The sequence below is a fragment of the Rhinolophus sinicus genome, linkage group LG03 (genome assembly GCF_036562045.2).
Source record: "Rhinolophus sinicus isolate RSC01 linkage group LG03, ASM3656204v1, whole genome shotgun sequence".
NCBI lineage: Eukaryota > Metazoa > Chordata > Mammalia > Chiroptera > Rhinolophidae > Rhinolophus > Rhinolophus sinicus.
In genome coordinates, this window is record NC_133753.1 from 99541168 (window position 1) to 99556963 (window position 15796).

General features: G+C 40.1%; 1 protein-coding gene across 14 annotated transcripts in view; it reads left to right on the forward strand.

Annotated features, from left to right (window-relative positions):
• Positions 1-15796, forward strand: part of PEAK1 (pseudopodium enriched atypical kinase 1) — a 348119-nt gene that overhangs the window by 312514 nt on the left and 19809 nt on the right. For 13 of the 14 annotated variants that reach the window (XM_074328311.1, XM_074328322.1, XM_074328313.1 and 10 more), the window contains one exon: positions 890-1635. In XM_074328311.1, the coding sequence (XP_074184412.1) occupies positions 890-1635 (746 nt within the window). Of the gene's footprint in view, positions 1-889; positions 1636-15796 lie in introns of those variants that run through there. The other variant, XM_074328324.1, reaches the window with a different exon arrangement.

Here is a 15796-nt window from a genome sequence, read left to right on the forward strand (position 1 = left end):
CTGAAGATGTCATTGATCATACACATGTGTTTTACCTTCTAGGCATAGGTATTGCAAAGGAAGCAGAGACAACTGGCTCTATAACTGGGGCTTATAAGAGATGTTCAAAAGTAGCATCTCTTAAATCACAGTTTATGTGCCCCCCTCCTCCAAATAAAACAGAATCACGTACGAGTTTGTGAATGATGTTTGGAACAGCAGTTGACTACTCAAATGCACTGTCTCCTGACCACAGTCACAGGAATCGTATACACAGACCAGTTTAAGCAGTGGCAGAAGTCATCTCTGTAATGAAATAAAAGAACATGGTTTATGAAATTATATTCATATGTGTTGGATTGAAAATAACAAAGTTACAATACAGTGTAACTTTGGAACAAATTTAAAAGAACAGAATAGTATCTTCTGAGCACTTATCTAGTGGTCTCATTGTTTCTGGTGGTCTAGTTTTAATTGTTGTTGATAATGCTCCCAAATATTTTTTAATCCACAAATGCTATTATGTTTGCTCTCTCACAATGCAGTTGTTTTAGTGTCTGTCACTCTTTGGTATTCTACAAATACAGAATAGAGGGGTGAATACAGCCCTCAGGGTCAGGAGTGGAGAATCTGGGTTCCTGTTTAAAAACAGCCAACCTCCCTGTCCCTGTGTCACAGAAATGCTGAGCAATTGTTCACATTTGTTGTTCCCACTAAGTATTGGGCTCTACCTTCAATAGTTAGCTGTTTGTTCATTGGTTTTTTTCCTTCTACAATTTGGAATTAAGGCACTGACTTCTCACGTTCTTATGGCCATCTCACATCTTTCTGCTTAAGTTTCAATTACATAACAATAAAGAAAACTTTACTTACCTATTCTTTTTCCTTTCTTTCTTTTCAAACAATCCAGGGCAATCTAGAGCAGCTATGATCCCTCCCAAGCATCCACGGCAGCCTAAGGGAGCTTTGGATGATGCCATTACCTTTGATGGGAAAACAGACCAAGAAGCACCTAATGATTCCCAACCTACCCCACCCCCACTGCCAAAGAAAATGATCATAAGAGCCAATACAGAGCCAACCTCCAAAGACCTCCAAAAATCCATAGGAACTAGTCTTTGTGTTATGGCTAATCCCACCTACGATATTGATCCCAACTGGGATACTAGCAGTGCTGGCTCTTCTGTCAGTTATGAACTCAAGGGACTGGACATTGAGTCTTACGACTCCTTGGAGAGACCTTTGCACAAGGAGCGCCCCGTCCCCTCAGCAGCAAACAGCATCTGTAGCTTAACCACTGTCAGTATTAAGGACAGATGCTCTAACAGCATGGAATCCCTGTCCAGTCGGCGTGGCCCCTCCTGCAGACAGGCCCAGGGCATCCAGAAGCCACAGAGACAAGCACTTTATCGAGGACTTGAGAGTCAGGAAGAAGTGGTGGGGAAGATCCGAAGCCTTCATACAGACACCTTGAAGAGACTGGCTGTTAAATGTGAAGACATCTTCATGGCTGGGCAGAAAGACCAACTCCGTTTTGGGGTGGACAGCTGGTCAGATTTCAGGCTCACCAGTGACAAGCCGTGTTGTGAGGCAGGAGATGCCGTCTACTACACAGCTTCATATGCAAAAGATCCACTTAATAACTATGCAGTCAAGGTAAGAAAATGCTATAAATGTGATTTTAATCTTATCCAACACACTGTTACTGGGACAGATCTGTTCTTTCTTCCATCCCTTCACTCAGCAGAAAGTTTTGAGCATCTACCTTACCCCAGATATTGTGATAAGCAGGGGGCTTACTTTTTTTTTTCTTCTGTTCTTTTTATTTTTTCTTTTTATTTATTTAATTAAAGTTTATTGGGGTGACAATTGTTAGTAAAGTTACATAGATTTCAGGTGTACAATTCTGTATTACATCATCTATAAATCCCATTGTGTGTTCACCACCCAGAGTCAGTTCTCCTTCCATCACCATATATTTGATCCCCTTTACCCTCATCTACCACCCTCCACCCCCCTTACCCTCTGGTAACCACTAAACTATTGTCTGTGTCTATGAGTTTCTGTTTCTCATTTGTTTATCTTGTTCTTTTGTTGTTTTTGGTTTATATACCACATATCAGTGAAATCACATGGTTCTCTGCTTTTTCTGTCTGACTTATTTCGCTTAGTATTATACTCTCAAGACCCATCCATGTTGTCACAAATGGTACTATTTCATCTTTTCTTACCGCTGAATAGTATTCCATTGTGTATATATACCACAACTTCTTTATCCATTCATCTATCGATGGACATTTTGGTTGTTTCCATGTCTTGGCAAATAAAGCTGCAATGAACAGGGGGCTTACTTATTATCTAAAGAGAAACAGACATCTGAAGAGACAGACTTCGAACCCTGTATACTGAGTGCCAAGATAAAGGTGAACAGCATTCCGTGGGAGCTGAGAAGGACCTTAACCCAGACTCTAACGGTCAGCGAAGTCTTCCTGAAGTAGGGGGCCCTTGAGCTGTGATCGTCTGCAAAGGCTGCCTGTACAAATGGAGTCTGTGACATGCCTTTCATTCCATGTTTCTGTATTTCTCCTCTTACCAATAAGGGACCTTGTCTGCCTCTGTTCTGTAACTCCTCTGCTTCCTGGAGCAACACCTTTAGGGAGGAAGATAACCAATATTTGTTGATGTGCCAGGAACTCTGTTAGTGTTATTTAATTTCATCTTCACGTCAACTTTATGAGGTGAAGATCATTTTATCCATTTGACATGTAAGGAAAATAAAGCTCAGAGAGATGAGCTAACTTGGCTAGGGTCGCACAGCTGGAAATTAGTAGAGCTGGGATTTAAGTGCAGATCTCTGAGTCCATAGCCTGCCTGTTGTCCATTATGTCACATATCAATTTCTTACATGTATATCGCTCATTGCAGACAGCCCACGTCCTCAGGACGGCTAAAACTCACGTCAGGAACTTGTCCAGTTCCATTTACTGTGCCAGCGTCACAGGCGTTATCAATGTGCTACAGAAAGCATGGACTCGGAAGTCTGAACGATCTGGGCTCACATTCTGGTTCTGGCACTTAGTCGCTTTGTCACAAATTGCTGCTCTGAGTCCCAACTTCCTCAGTTTTAAAAGAGTGTGATAATGGCAGCCACCTCTGGGGCTGTTTGGCTCAAAGAGAACAGAGTGTCCCTAGTGAGTGTTCATTTATCTCACTACTCCTTAGACTCGTCTCCAGGGTACTTGAGGAACGATACTGAAGCTTCAGGCTCCTCCTCCTAGATGTTTACAGTGTTAATCCGTCTAGTTTGTCAGACGGAGGTTAGGATGAAGGAGGTGTTTTGTTTCCTTCTCATCATATGTTTTGTTTCTTATTTTTCTTTTTTTTAATCTTTCTCTTTTTTTTAATTAAAGTTTATTACAGTGACAGTGGTTAGTAAAGTTAGGATGAAAGAGTTTCTAAAAACACAAAGCTCTATGCAAACTGAAGGTGATGTTCTCTATTCCCACAGTCCCTTCTTGCTGATTCTACTCACTGGTCCAAAAGCAGTTAGCATCCTTAAATGACTCCTATGTGTTAACTTGGCTTAGAAAGACCAGGTGGTGTCTTAGGAAATTACTGGACAGGCCACACTATTGCCCTTACCTGTCAATCACAGCGCTCATTTGGACCAGACCTTTAGCTGGCTGCTCTCTGCAGTCGCGGCACCTGCACCGTTTGGCTGTCTAGTGGCCCTGCCAGAGTGACCCTGTGCCTCAGCCCACACTTTTTAAATTCAGTTGAGGGGTAAACTCCAGAGAGAGGATCTGGATTCAAGTTAACACATTACTGTTGAGCCTAAAATGGCATTTTGAGATTCTGTGTAGCATTCAAGAGCTGTTATGTCAATTAGGGTAATGGGGCCTCATCTACCTTGGATTATCTTATTATCTTATTGCTACAATACAAGATCGCCTATTTCAGAAAGGGGCATTGAAATATATGTTATTTCAAAACAATTGAGAAGTGGGACTTGACTAAGGTATGTATTATTTCCATGCGATGTCGTCTCCTTCTGAAATCAGTGGTCTAGTGCTGATTGCTTTGCCTGTAAGGATGCAGAAGCATTCCGCCAAGGACAGGGGGCAGGTGGCTGTTACAGGGAGCTGCTGGAGACACAAGAGAGGGGTTTTTTTTACATCAAGACCCTCTGGGCTTTTCTACAAGTACCCAGTGGATTGTACAACCTCAGAGAAACAAACTCCTAGGACACCGTGAGCCCTTCCTTTGCAGAGGTAAGCAAGAGACTAGTAGCTGGCTCATACTGTACTGTTTGTCTTCCGAAAGTATCCCTTCCCACACTAACAGAGTTTAGAATAGGCTAACAGGCATGACTGTCTCTCTTTTTAAAATTTATTTTTCAATTACAGTTGACATATTAGCTGCAGGAGTACAGCATATGGTTACACATTTATATATCTTACGGAGCGGTCCTGATCCCCTGACTAGTCTAGTACCCACCTGGCACCTTACATAGTTATTATCATATTATTGACCATATTCCCTGTGCTGTACTTTACATCCCATGACTATCGTGTAGCTACCAATTTGTACTCCTTAATCCCTTCACCTTTTTCCCAACCCCCTTCCCATCTGGCAACCATCAGTCTGTTCTCTGTACCTGATTTTGTTTTTTTGTTTTTTAGATTCCACATATGAGCAAAACATATGGTATTTGTCTTTCTCAGTCTGACTTATTTCACTGATTTCACTTATTTCTCTAGGTCCATCCATGTTGTCATTCTTCTTTATGGCAGAATACTACTCCAGTGTATATAGGTACCACATCTTCTTTATCTGATTGTCTATCAATGGACACTTAGGTTGCTTCTATATCTTGGCTATTGTAACTAGTGCTGCAGTGAATATAGGGGTGCATATATCTTTTCAAATTAATGTTTTGGATTTCTTCAGGTAAATGCCCAGAAGTGGGATTGCTGGGTCATATGGGAGTTCTATTTTTAATTTTTTGAGGAACCTCCATGCTGTTTTCCATAGTGGCTGCCCCAATCTCCCAATGCCACCAACAGGGCACAAGGGGTCCCTTTTCCCCACATCCACGCCAACACTTGTTGTTTGTTGATTTATTGATGATACCCATTCTGACAGTAGTGAGGTGGTATCTCATTGTGGTTTTTATTTGCATTTCTCTGATGATTCATGATGTTAAACATCTTTTCATATGTCTGTTGGCCATCTGTATGTCCTCTTTGGAGAAATGTCTGTTCAGGTCCTCTGCCCATTTTTAATGGGATTGTTTGGGGGTTTTTTGGTGTTAAGTTGTATGAGTTCTTTATATAGTTTGGATATTAACCCCTTATCAGATATATCATTTGCAAATATATTCTCCCATTCAGTAGGTTTGTTTATGCTTTTCTTTGCGGTGCAAAAGCTTTTTAGTTTGATGCAGTCACACTTGTGTATTTTTGTTTTTGTTGTCTTTGCCCTAGAAAACATAATCAAAAAAGTACTGCTAAGACCAATGTCAGAGAAATTACTGCCTATGTATTCTTCTGGAGTATCATAGTTTCAGGTCATTTAAGTCTTTAATCCATTTTGAGTTTATTCTTGTATATGATGTAAGAAGGAGGTCTAGTTTCATTTTTTTGCTTGTGTCTGTCTAGTTTTTCCAGCACCAATTATTGAACAGACTATCTTCACCACATTGTGTGTTCTTGCCTCTTTTGTCATAGATTGATTGACCATATAGGCCTGGATTTATTTCTGGGCTCTCTGTTCTGTTCCACTGATCTCTGTGTGTTTTTATGCCAGTACCATGCTGTTTCGATTACTATGGCCTTGAAGTATAGTTTGCTGTCAGGCAGTATGATACCTCTAACTTTGTTCTTTGTCATGATTACTGTGGGTCTTCAGGGTCTTTGTGGTTCCATATAAATTTTAGGATTATTTCTTCCAGTTCTGTGAAAAATGCCATTGGTATTCTGATAAGGATTGCATTGAATCTGTAGATTGCTTTGGGTAGGATGGACATTTTAAAGATGTTAATTTTTCTAATCCATGAGCACCGTATATGCTTCCATTTATTGGTATGACTGTCTCTTGAAGGGACTACTTAATAATGTTACAAAAGGAAGTCAGTGCTAGAACTTAGCAATTTATAAACCGAAGGTTACTACCTCTTAAATACCAAATCCACTGCAGTAATAGAACACTAAGATCTTTACTTTGGAGGTTGTCTTAGTATGCTCAGGCTGCCATAACAAAATACCATAAAATGAATGGCTTAAATAACAGAAATGTATTTTCTCACAGTTCTTAAGGTTGAAAAATCCAACATCAAGGTTCTGGGTGATTCCATTTCTGGTGAAGCCTGTCTTTCTGGCTTGCAGGTGGCTGCCTTCTCCTGGTGTCCTCACATGGCAGGGGGCTGGGGGCTCTCTGGTGTCTCTTATCCATATCTGGGCCCCACACTTATGACCTCATTTAACCTCACTTACCTCTTTGTAGTCCCTATGTCCTAATAGCACTTCAACATATGGATTTGGGGGCTCACAATTCTGTTCATAACATTTTCTCGTGCCCCCTCCAGCATATTATGTCCTTATTACATGCAAAATACGTTCAGTCCATGCCAACAGCCCCAGGGATCTTAACTCATTCCAATGTCAACTCTAAAGTCCAAAGTCTCATATAAATATCATATAAATCACGTATGGGTGAGACTTGAGTTCTGATTCATCCTGAGGCAAATTTCCTGTGAAACTAGACAAGTCATATGCTTCCAAAATACAGTGGTGGACAGGCATAAAAGATAGGCAGTGCTTTTCTAAGAGGGAGGAAGGAAGAGAGGGAGGGAGTGAGGGAGGGGTGATGGGTCCCAAGCAAGTCCAATATCTAGCAAGGTAGATTCCGTCAGATCTTATGGCTTAAGAATAATCCTCTCTAAAAATGGCGGCATGAGGTGAGCCTCTGTAAAGCTCCCCTGGAATTTACAACTAATCGAACAACAATAACTCCACAAAGGACTCCCTGCACAGCAGACAGGCAAGACAAGGAGGCCCACTACGGAATTCACTGAAAGGTGGGAGAATCATGCGAGCGGGGGAGGAGGGAAGGGAGAAGTGCGGAGACGGAGCAGCGGGGGCACAGGACGCAGACCTCGCTCAGTGCTCCGAGCTCGCTGCTTCCCGGAGCTACCGCAGCTGTGGTTGAGGAAAGAACTCGGACTGCTAGGGCTCCACTTATGGCCCACAGGGCTGAGGGGCATATAACACGGCTGAACCCAACGCTCAGGGCAGAGACCTCGGAGCAAAGACTGAGGGAAGAAGGCTGAAAACGGTGGTTTAAGCCCTCACTGCTGAGCAGAGAACGGAGCCTAGGCACTGAGACCAGCCGCCCCCTCCCTCCCCTCCCAGAGCTCGCCCTGCCCGCACCTGCCCTGTGCTAGAAGCGGAACAGTAGCAGTGTCAGATAAAAAGAACAGAGTATTTGATGTTCTGAGAACTGTGGACCGCAGACACAGATTCGCAGCCCAACTAGTGCCAGCAAAGGGGAGGGAGCTGTGGAAGCAGGACCGTTGTGGTGGTGGTCGCCGCCATTGCTCTGGGCCACCTCTCACAACTCACCCCACCCCTGGCCCCACCTATCTGGGCGGATCCCTGCAGGAGTAAACAAAACTGCTGAAACACACGGGCTCTGAATCTGGTGCAGGAAGAGCTTTGGAACTTCAAAAGCTCTCCGCATACCCACACGGACACTGTGCCCTGTGACCCAGGAAAACTATTAACAGAGGAGAAGCCCGTCTCCCATGGAATCCCACCCCCATTGTGTGAGACGCTGGAATAGTGCAGAGAAAACATAGCACTACCGTGTGAGAGAGAGGAAAAAAAAGACTGCAGTCGGAGAAGAAATAAAACATTCTACCAACAAGTACTGGCAAACAAAAGAAAGACCTCTTCCTATCAACCTGTTGCAGAACCAACTCCTGTAGATGTCTAGGAAGAGAAATAATAAATCAGTAATTGCCATGAATAACCAAGGCAACAAGACAGCTCAGAAAGAAAGTGAAAAGTCTCCAGAAAAGGAACTTAAAGATATGGAAATATGTGACTTAAATGACAGAGAATTCAAGATTGCAGTTCTGAAAAAACTCAGTGAGATACAAGAAAACACAGAAAGGCAGTTTAATGAACTCAGAAACATAATCAAAGAACATTATGAGCATTTTATGAAAGAGATTGAAATTTTAAAAAAGAACCAAATAGAACTTCTGGAGATTAAGAACTCAATAGAAGAAATTAAGAATGAAATAACCAGCTTAGGTAGTAGAGTAGACCATTTGGAGGAAAAAAATTCAGTGACATCGAAGATAGTAACCTGGAAATTACACAGATGGAAGAAGAAAGAGACTTGAGACTTAAAAGAAATGAAAGAACTCTACAAGAACTTTCTGACTCCATCGGAAAGAGCAATATAAGAATAATGGGCATACCAGAAGGAGAAGAAAGAGAGAAGGGAACAGAGAATATATTCAAAGAAATTGTCGATGAGAATTTCCCAAACTCGTGGAAAGAACTGGATCCTCGAATCCAAGAAGCAAATAGAACACCTAATTCCCTCAATCCCAACAGGCCTTCTCCAAGGCACATTGTATTGAAGCTGTCTAAAATCAACGACAAAGAAAGAATCCTCAAGGCAGCCAGGGAAAATAAGACGGTAACCTACAAAGGAAAGCCCATTAGATTATCATCAGATTTTTCAGCAGAAACTCTACAAGCCAGGAGGGAGTGGAACCAAATATTCAAACTATTGAAAGAGAGAAATTATGAGACAAGAATAATATATCCAGCAAAGATATCCTTTAGATATGAAGGAGGAATAAAGACCTTTCCAGACATACAGAAGCTGAGGGAATTTTCTAATACACGACCTGCACTACAAGAAATACTAAAGGAGGCTATTCGACCACCATCAGCAGGGACAATTTGTGGAAACCAAAATATAAAAAGGGGAAGAGTAAAGGCATGAACCGGAATAGGGGAATGGAGAAAGTAAGCGTGCTGAAGATAATGGAATACTCTAAATATTAAACTTTCTTTTACATAAACTTAAGGGTAACCACTCAAAAAAAAATCCAGAACTGAAATATATACTGAAATAAAAGAAGAAACAGAGGGAAACATCATAGAATACCACCACACAGAAATAATAGACAACAATAAAAAGGCAAAGAAACAATGGAGACACAGCCTTACCAGAAAACTAAAGATAGAATGACAGGAAATCCTCACATATCAATAATCACCCTAAATGTAAATGGACTGAACTCACCAATAAAAAGGCACAGAGTAGCAGATTGGATCAAAAAACTAAACCCAACCATATGCTGTCTCCAAGAGACACATCTCAGCTACAAGGACAAGCATAGACTCAAAGTGAAAGGGTGGAAATTGACACTCCAAGCAAATGGTACCCAGAGAAAATCAGGTGTAGCCATAATGATATCAGATGAAACAGACTTCAAGGTGAAAAAGATAACAAGAGACAAAGATGGACATTTCATAATGGTAAAGGGAACTATACAACAAGAAGACATAACAGTCATCAATATTTATGCCCCCAATCAGGGAGCACCGAAATACACCAAGCAACTACTAACAGAACTAAAGGGAGAAATTGACCAAAACACAATTATACTGGGGGACTTAAATACATCATTGACAGCAAATGATAGATCATCCAAACAGAAAATAAATAACGAAATAACCTCCCTAAATGACACATTAAATGAAATGGACATAATTGACATTTATAGAGCACTTCATCCTAAAACATCAGACTATACATTCTTTTCTAGTGTACACGGAACATTCTCAAGGATAGACCATATATTGGGACATAAAATCAGTCTCAGCAAATTTAAGAAGATTGAAATCATACCATGCATATTCTCTGATCACAAGGCTTTGAAATTGGATATCAACTGCAAAAAGAAAGCAGGAAAAACCACAAATACATGGAGATTAAAAAACATACTTTTAAAGAAGGACTGGCTCAAAGAAGCAATTAGAGGAGAGATCAAAAGATACATAGAAACAAATGACAATGAAAATACATCCTACCAAAATTTTTGGGATGCAGCGAAAGCAGTTTTAAGAGGAAATTTATCTCATTACAGGCCTATCTCAAGAAACAAGAAAACTCCCAAATAAATTACCTCATGTTACACCTTAAAGAACTAGAAAAAGAAGAACAAGTGAAACCCAAGTTATCACGGACACCACAGAAATACAAAGGATCATCCAAGAATACTATGAAGGACTATATGCCACCAAATTCAATTACCTAGAAGAAATGGAGAAATTCATAGAAACATATAGCGTCCCAAGGCTGAACCATAAAGAACTGGAAAATCTAAACAGACCGATCACCAGTAACGAAATTGAATCAGTCATCCAAAACCTTCCCAAAAGCAAACGTCCGGGACCAGATGGCTTCACTAGTGAATTCTACCAAACCTTCAAAGAGGATCTAATACCATTCCTTCAAAAACTCTTCCAAAAAATTGAAGAAGCGACAGTACTCCCTAACTCATTTTATGAGGCCAACATTACCCTGATACCAAAACCTGGTAAGGACAGCACAGAAAAAGAAAACTACAGACCAATATCTCTGATGAATACCGATGCAAAAATCCTAAACAAAATTCTAGCAAATCGAATACAACAATGCATTAAAAAGATTATTCATCACAACCAAGTGGGGTTCATCCCCGGGCCTAAGGATGGTTCAACATCCCTAAATCCATCAATGTCATCAACATCCGCAATCCACAATCCATCACATAAACAAAATAAAGGACAAAAATCATATGATTATAGCAATTGATGCAGAAAAAGCATTTGACAAGATACAACATCCATTTATGATGAAAACACTTAATAAAATAGGTATAGAAAGAAAATACCTTAACATAATAAAGGCCATATATGACAAGCCCTCAGCTAATCTCATAATTAATCGTGGAAAACTGAAGCCCTTTGCTCTACGTTCAGGAACACGACAGGGCTGTCCCCTATCACCTCTGCTTTTCAACATAGTGTTGGAAGTCCTTGCCAGAGCAATCAGGCAAGAGAAAGAAATAAAAGGCATCCAAATTGGGAATGAAGAAGTTAAATTATCACTCTTTGCAGATGACATGATGCTATATATAGAAAAGCCTAAAGACTCCACCAAAAAGCTATTAGAAACAATCAACGAATACAGTAAAGTTGCCGGCTACAAAATCAATGTACAAAAGTCCATTGCTTTCCTATATACTAACAATGAAATCTCAGAAAAAGAAATACAAAAAACAATTCCTTTTGCAATTGCAGCAAAAAGAATAAAATATCTAGGAATAAATTTAACCAAGGATGTGAAGGACCTATATGCTGAAAACTATAAGACATTTTTGAAAGAAATTGAAGAAGACACAAAGAAATGGAAAGACATTCCGTGCTCATGGATTGGAAGAATCAACATAGTTAAAATGGCCATATTACCCAAAGCAATATACAGATTTAATGCAATCCCCATCAAAATCCCAATGGCATTTTTTTAAAGAAATAGAACAAAAAATCATCAGATTTGTTTGGAACCACAAAAGACCCCGAATAGCCAAAGCAATCTTAAGCACAAAGAACAATACTGGAGATATCACACTCCCTGACTTTAGCTTGTACTACAGGGCAACAATAATCGAAACAGCATGGTATTGGCAGAAAACAGACACATAGACCAATGGAATAGAATTGAGAACCCAGAAATAAGACCACATAAATATGGAAAGATAATTTTTGACAAAGAAGCTAAAAACATACAATGGAGGAAAGACTGCCTCTTCAATAAATGGTGCTGGGAGAATTGGATAGCCACGTGCAAAAGAATAAAACTGGACTGCTATCTGTCATCATGTACCAAAGTTAATTCAAAATGGATCAAAGACTTAAGCATAAGACCTGACACAATAAACTGCATAGAAGGAAACATAGGTACTAAACTTACGGACCTTGGGTTCAAAGAGCATTTTATGAATTTGACTCCAAAAGCCATGGAAGTAAAAGCTAAAATAAACGAATGGGACTATATGAAACTTAAAAGCTTCTGCACAGCAAAAGAAACCATCGACAAAATAAAGAGACAACCAACGGAATGGGAAAAGATTTTTGCAAACAGTGCCTCCGATAAGGGGCTAATATCCAAAATATACAAGGAACTCATGCAACTCAACAAGAAAAAAACAAACAACCCAATTGGAAAATGGGCAGAGGACCTGAGGAGGCATTTCTCCAGAGAGGACATACAAATGGCAAATAGACATATGAAAAAATGCTCAACATCACTAATCATCAGAGAAATGCAAATCAAAACCACAATGAGATGTCACCTCACCCCAGTCAGAATGGCTATCATCAACAAGACAAATAGTAACAAGTGTTGGAGAGGCTGTGGAGAAAAAGGAACCCTCATACACTGTTGGTGGGAATGCAGACTGGTGCAGCCACTACGGAAGGCAGTGTGGAGGTTCCTCAAAAAATTACGAATAGAATTGCCATATGACCCAGCAATCCCTCTCCTGGATATCTACCCAAAAAATCTGAAAACATTTATCCATAAATGTTTTATCTACCCAAAAAATCTGAAAACATTTATCCATAAATGTTTTATCTACCCAAAAAATCTGAAAACATTTATCCATAAATGTGTGCTCCAGTGTTCATTGCAGCTTTGTTTACAGTGGCCAAGACATGGAAACAACCAAAATGTCCTTCAATAGATGAATGGATAAAGAAGTTGTGGTATATATACACCATGGAATACTATTCGGCGGTAAGAAAAGATGATATAGGAACGTTTGTGACAACATGGATGGATCTTGAGAGTATAATGCTAAGCGAAATAAGTCAGACAGAAAAAGCAGAGAACCATATGGTTTCACTGATATGTGGTATATAAACCAAAAACAACAAAAGAACAAGACAAACAAATGAGAAACAAAAACTCATAGACACAGACAATAGTTTAGTGTTTACCAGAGGGTAAGGGGGGAGGGGAGTGCAAGATGAGGGTAAGGGGGATCAAATATATGGTGATGGAAGGAGAACTGACTCTGGGTGGTGAACACACAATGGGATTTATAGATGATGTAATACAGAATTGTACACCTGAAACCTATGTAATTTTACTAACAATTGTCACCCCAATAAATTAAAAAAAAAAAAAGAATAATGCTCTGTGATTCAACACCATGCCCTCCAGACCCACTGGGGTGGCCCTGCCCACACAGCCCTCTGTGACTTCCCTCCTACACGGCTCTCTGCCAGGGTGGTCTATCCCTGGCCTTCCAAATCTGGAGAGACAGCCCTACCCTTTGAAGCCTAAGAGGCAATAGGCTTACCCTGGGCCTGTGTTGGTTGTAGGGGCCCTTATCTCTGAAATACCTTCAGGGTCACTCCTTGAAGAATAGCGCACTTTAGCTAGCAGCTGAATGGCTCCGTGGTCCAGTCTGTAGAGGCCAAGAAGTCCTACAACTTTCTTTCATTCCATTCCAATTTCTGTGTCCCTTTAGTTCAAACTGTCGGTGCTTTTGTTGGTGTAATCCCCTCTCTATTTGCAGCTTCTGCTGAGATGGCTGATTAAGTCCGTGAGTCACACCCCTGATATAGCTCTTTATCAAATGGTTGTTCCCCCACACCCTTAGTGTTCCCTTCAGAACAAGCTTTCTCTTTTTTTTGCAATTTGGATGGGTGAGAATTTTTCAGGTCTTCAAATTCTGTTCCTTTTTCCTTAACAATCCTTCTTCAATTCTTTTCTCTCCTGCATTTTACTTTGAGCAGTTAGGAGAAAACAAGCCACTCCTTCAATATTTTGCTTAGAAACCTGTCAGCTAAAGATCCAGTTTCATCACTCACAAAGTTCTACCTTCCACGAAGCACCAGGACCCAAGTTTAGCCAAGCCAAGTTTTTCGTCATTTTGTAAGAAGCACCCTCCAGTTGCTGAGAAACCTCCAGTTTCTGAGAACATGTTCCTCGTTTCTGTCTGAGACCTCCCCAGAATGACCCTTACTGTTCATATTTCTACCAACAGGCCATTGATTATGTAGACATTTTTATCATGCATCTCAAAACTCTTCCAGCTTCTACCCAAACCGAAAGCTGCTTCTACATTTTGGCACCCGTTTCTTAGTCTGCACAGACTGCCATAATAGATTACTGTAGACTGAATTGCTTAAACAACAGAAATGTATTTTTGCCCCATTCCCAGTAAGGAGGCTGGAAAGAGGACTCTCTCCCTGGCTTATAGACAGCTGTGTCTTCATGTAGTGGATTAAGGGTCAGGGTCGGGGACAGAGTCTATCACATCAGGGATGAGAGTTTCAACATAGGACTTTTGGGAGGACATAATTCAGTCTTTTATTCTGTTTTTCATTCGATGTGAATAGTTTTATAATTTTTATTGGTCCTAAACTAAAAGACATCACAACGCAGATCAAGAAAAGCAGATTGGGAGTCAGCTGACATGGGTCCAAATTCTGAGTCTCTTGCTGTGTGTTCCCAGCATATCCTGTAACCTCGCTTGGCTTTCACATGAATGTATGTTAAGTGCCCTAACCTACCTTATAAGATTGTTATAATTAATGCATATATGTTTATGTAGTGAAACTGCTTTTGTAAACTATAAAGCACCTATAAAATAGAATAAAATGATGCATTATTGTTTTTAACAGTAATGGAAAATTACTGCTCATCGTTCTTTAGATCACTCATTGTTATTATTCTTTAATATGAAGCATGAGCCTGAGCATATTTAGATATTTTATTTCTCATTACTTAGAAGATATAAATATGTTTCCTTAAAATTATGAGAGAAAGCTGCTAAATGCTAGCCTAGCGTCCTCAAGAATTTTAGCATTGCCAAAAATTTGAAACAAACTAAGTACCTGATATTAAGGAAACAATTTAATAAATTATGGTACATCAGCCCAATGGGATGTTTGTAGCTATTAAAAATGGTAATTATGAAGACTATATAAATCATGAAAAACTTGTTTTGTAAAATGTCACGTGAAAATAGCAGAATATCAAACAGTGTGATCATAACTTTAAAAAAATTGACCTACAAAATAGTAATATGCAAATAATTCCTGTGTAAGAATAGTAATAATTATAGGTGATTTTATAAGTCATCATGTCTTTTCAATGCAAAAACTAAGGAATTAGAGATTTTGGGTCATTTGACACTGAGCTTCTTGCAAGCAGGTACCCTTAGTTATTCGGCTCTGCAGTCCATTACGCCAGCACAAATTATAAATAGCCCCTATTTCGTGCTCCCCAGCTTTGTACACACTCATCTAGTCTGGATTGCTCTCCTGGAAAGAGCCTTGTCACCTGCTCCTGACCTATTCCAGAGTCACCTGAGGGTCCTCATTAAAAATGTAGTTTCCTTGGCCCCATCCGCACCTCCAGAATCAGAATCCCTGGAAGCTGTGTCGTTAGCAAGATTCCTACACACAACCTTTGAGGACTGTTTACACAGTGGTTAAGAATCTGGGCTTTCACTCCTATGTGGGATGTGAAACTGAAGGCAACAAAGGAACAAGACAAGCAAACAAAGAAACAGAAACTCATAGACACAGACAATAGTTTAGTGGTTATCAGAGGGTAAGGGGGAGGGGGATGGTAGATGAGGGTAAGGGGGATCAAATATATGGTGATGGAAGGAGAACTGAGTCTGGGTGGTGAGCACACAATGTGATATATAGATGATGTAATACAGAAT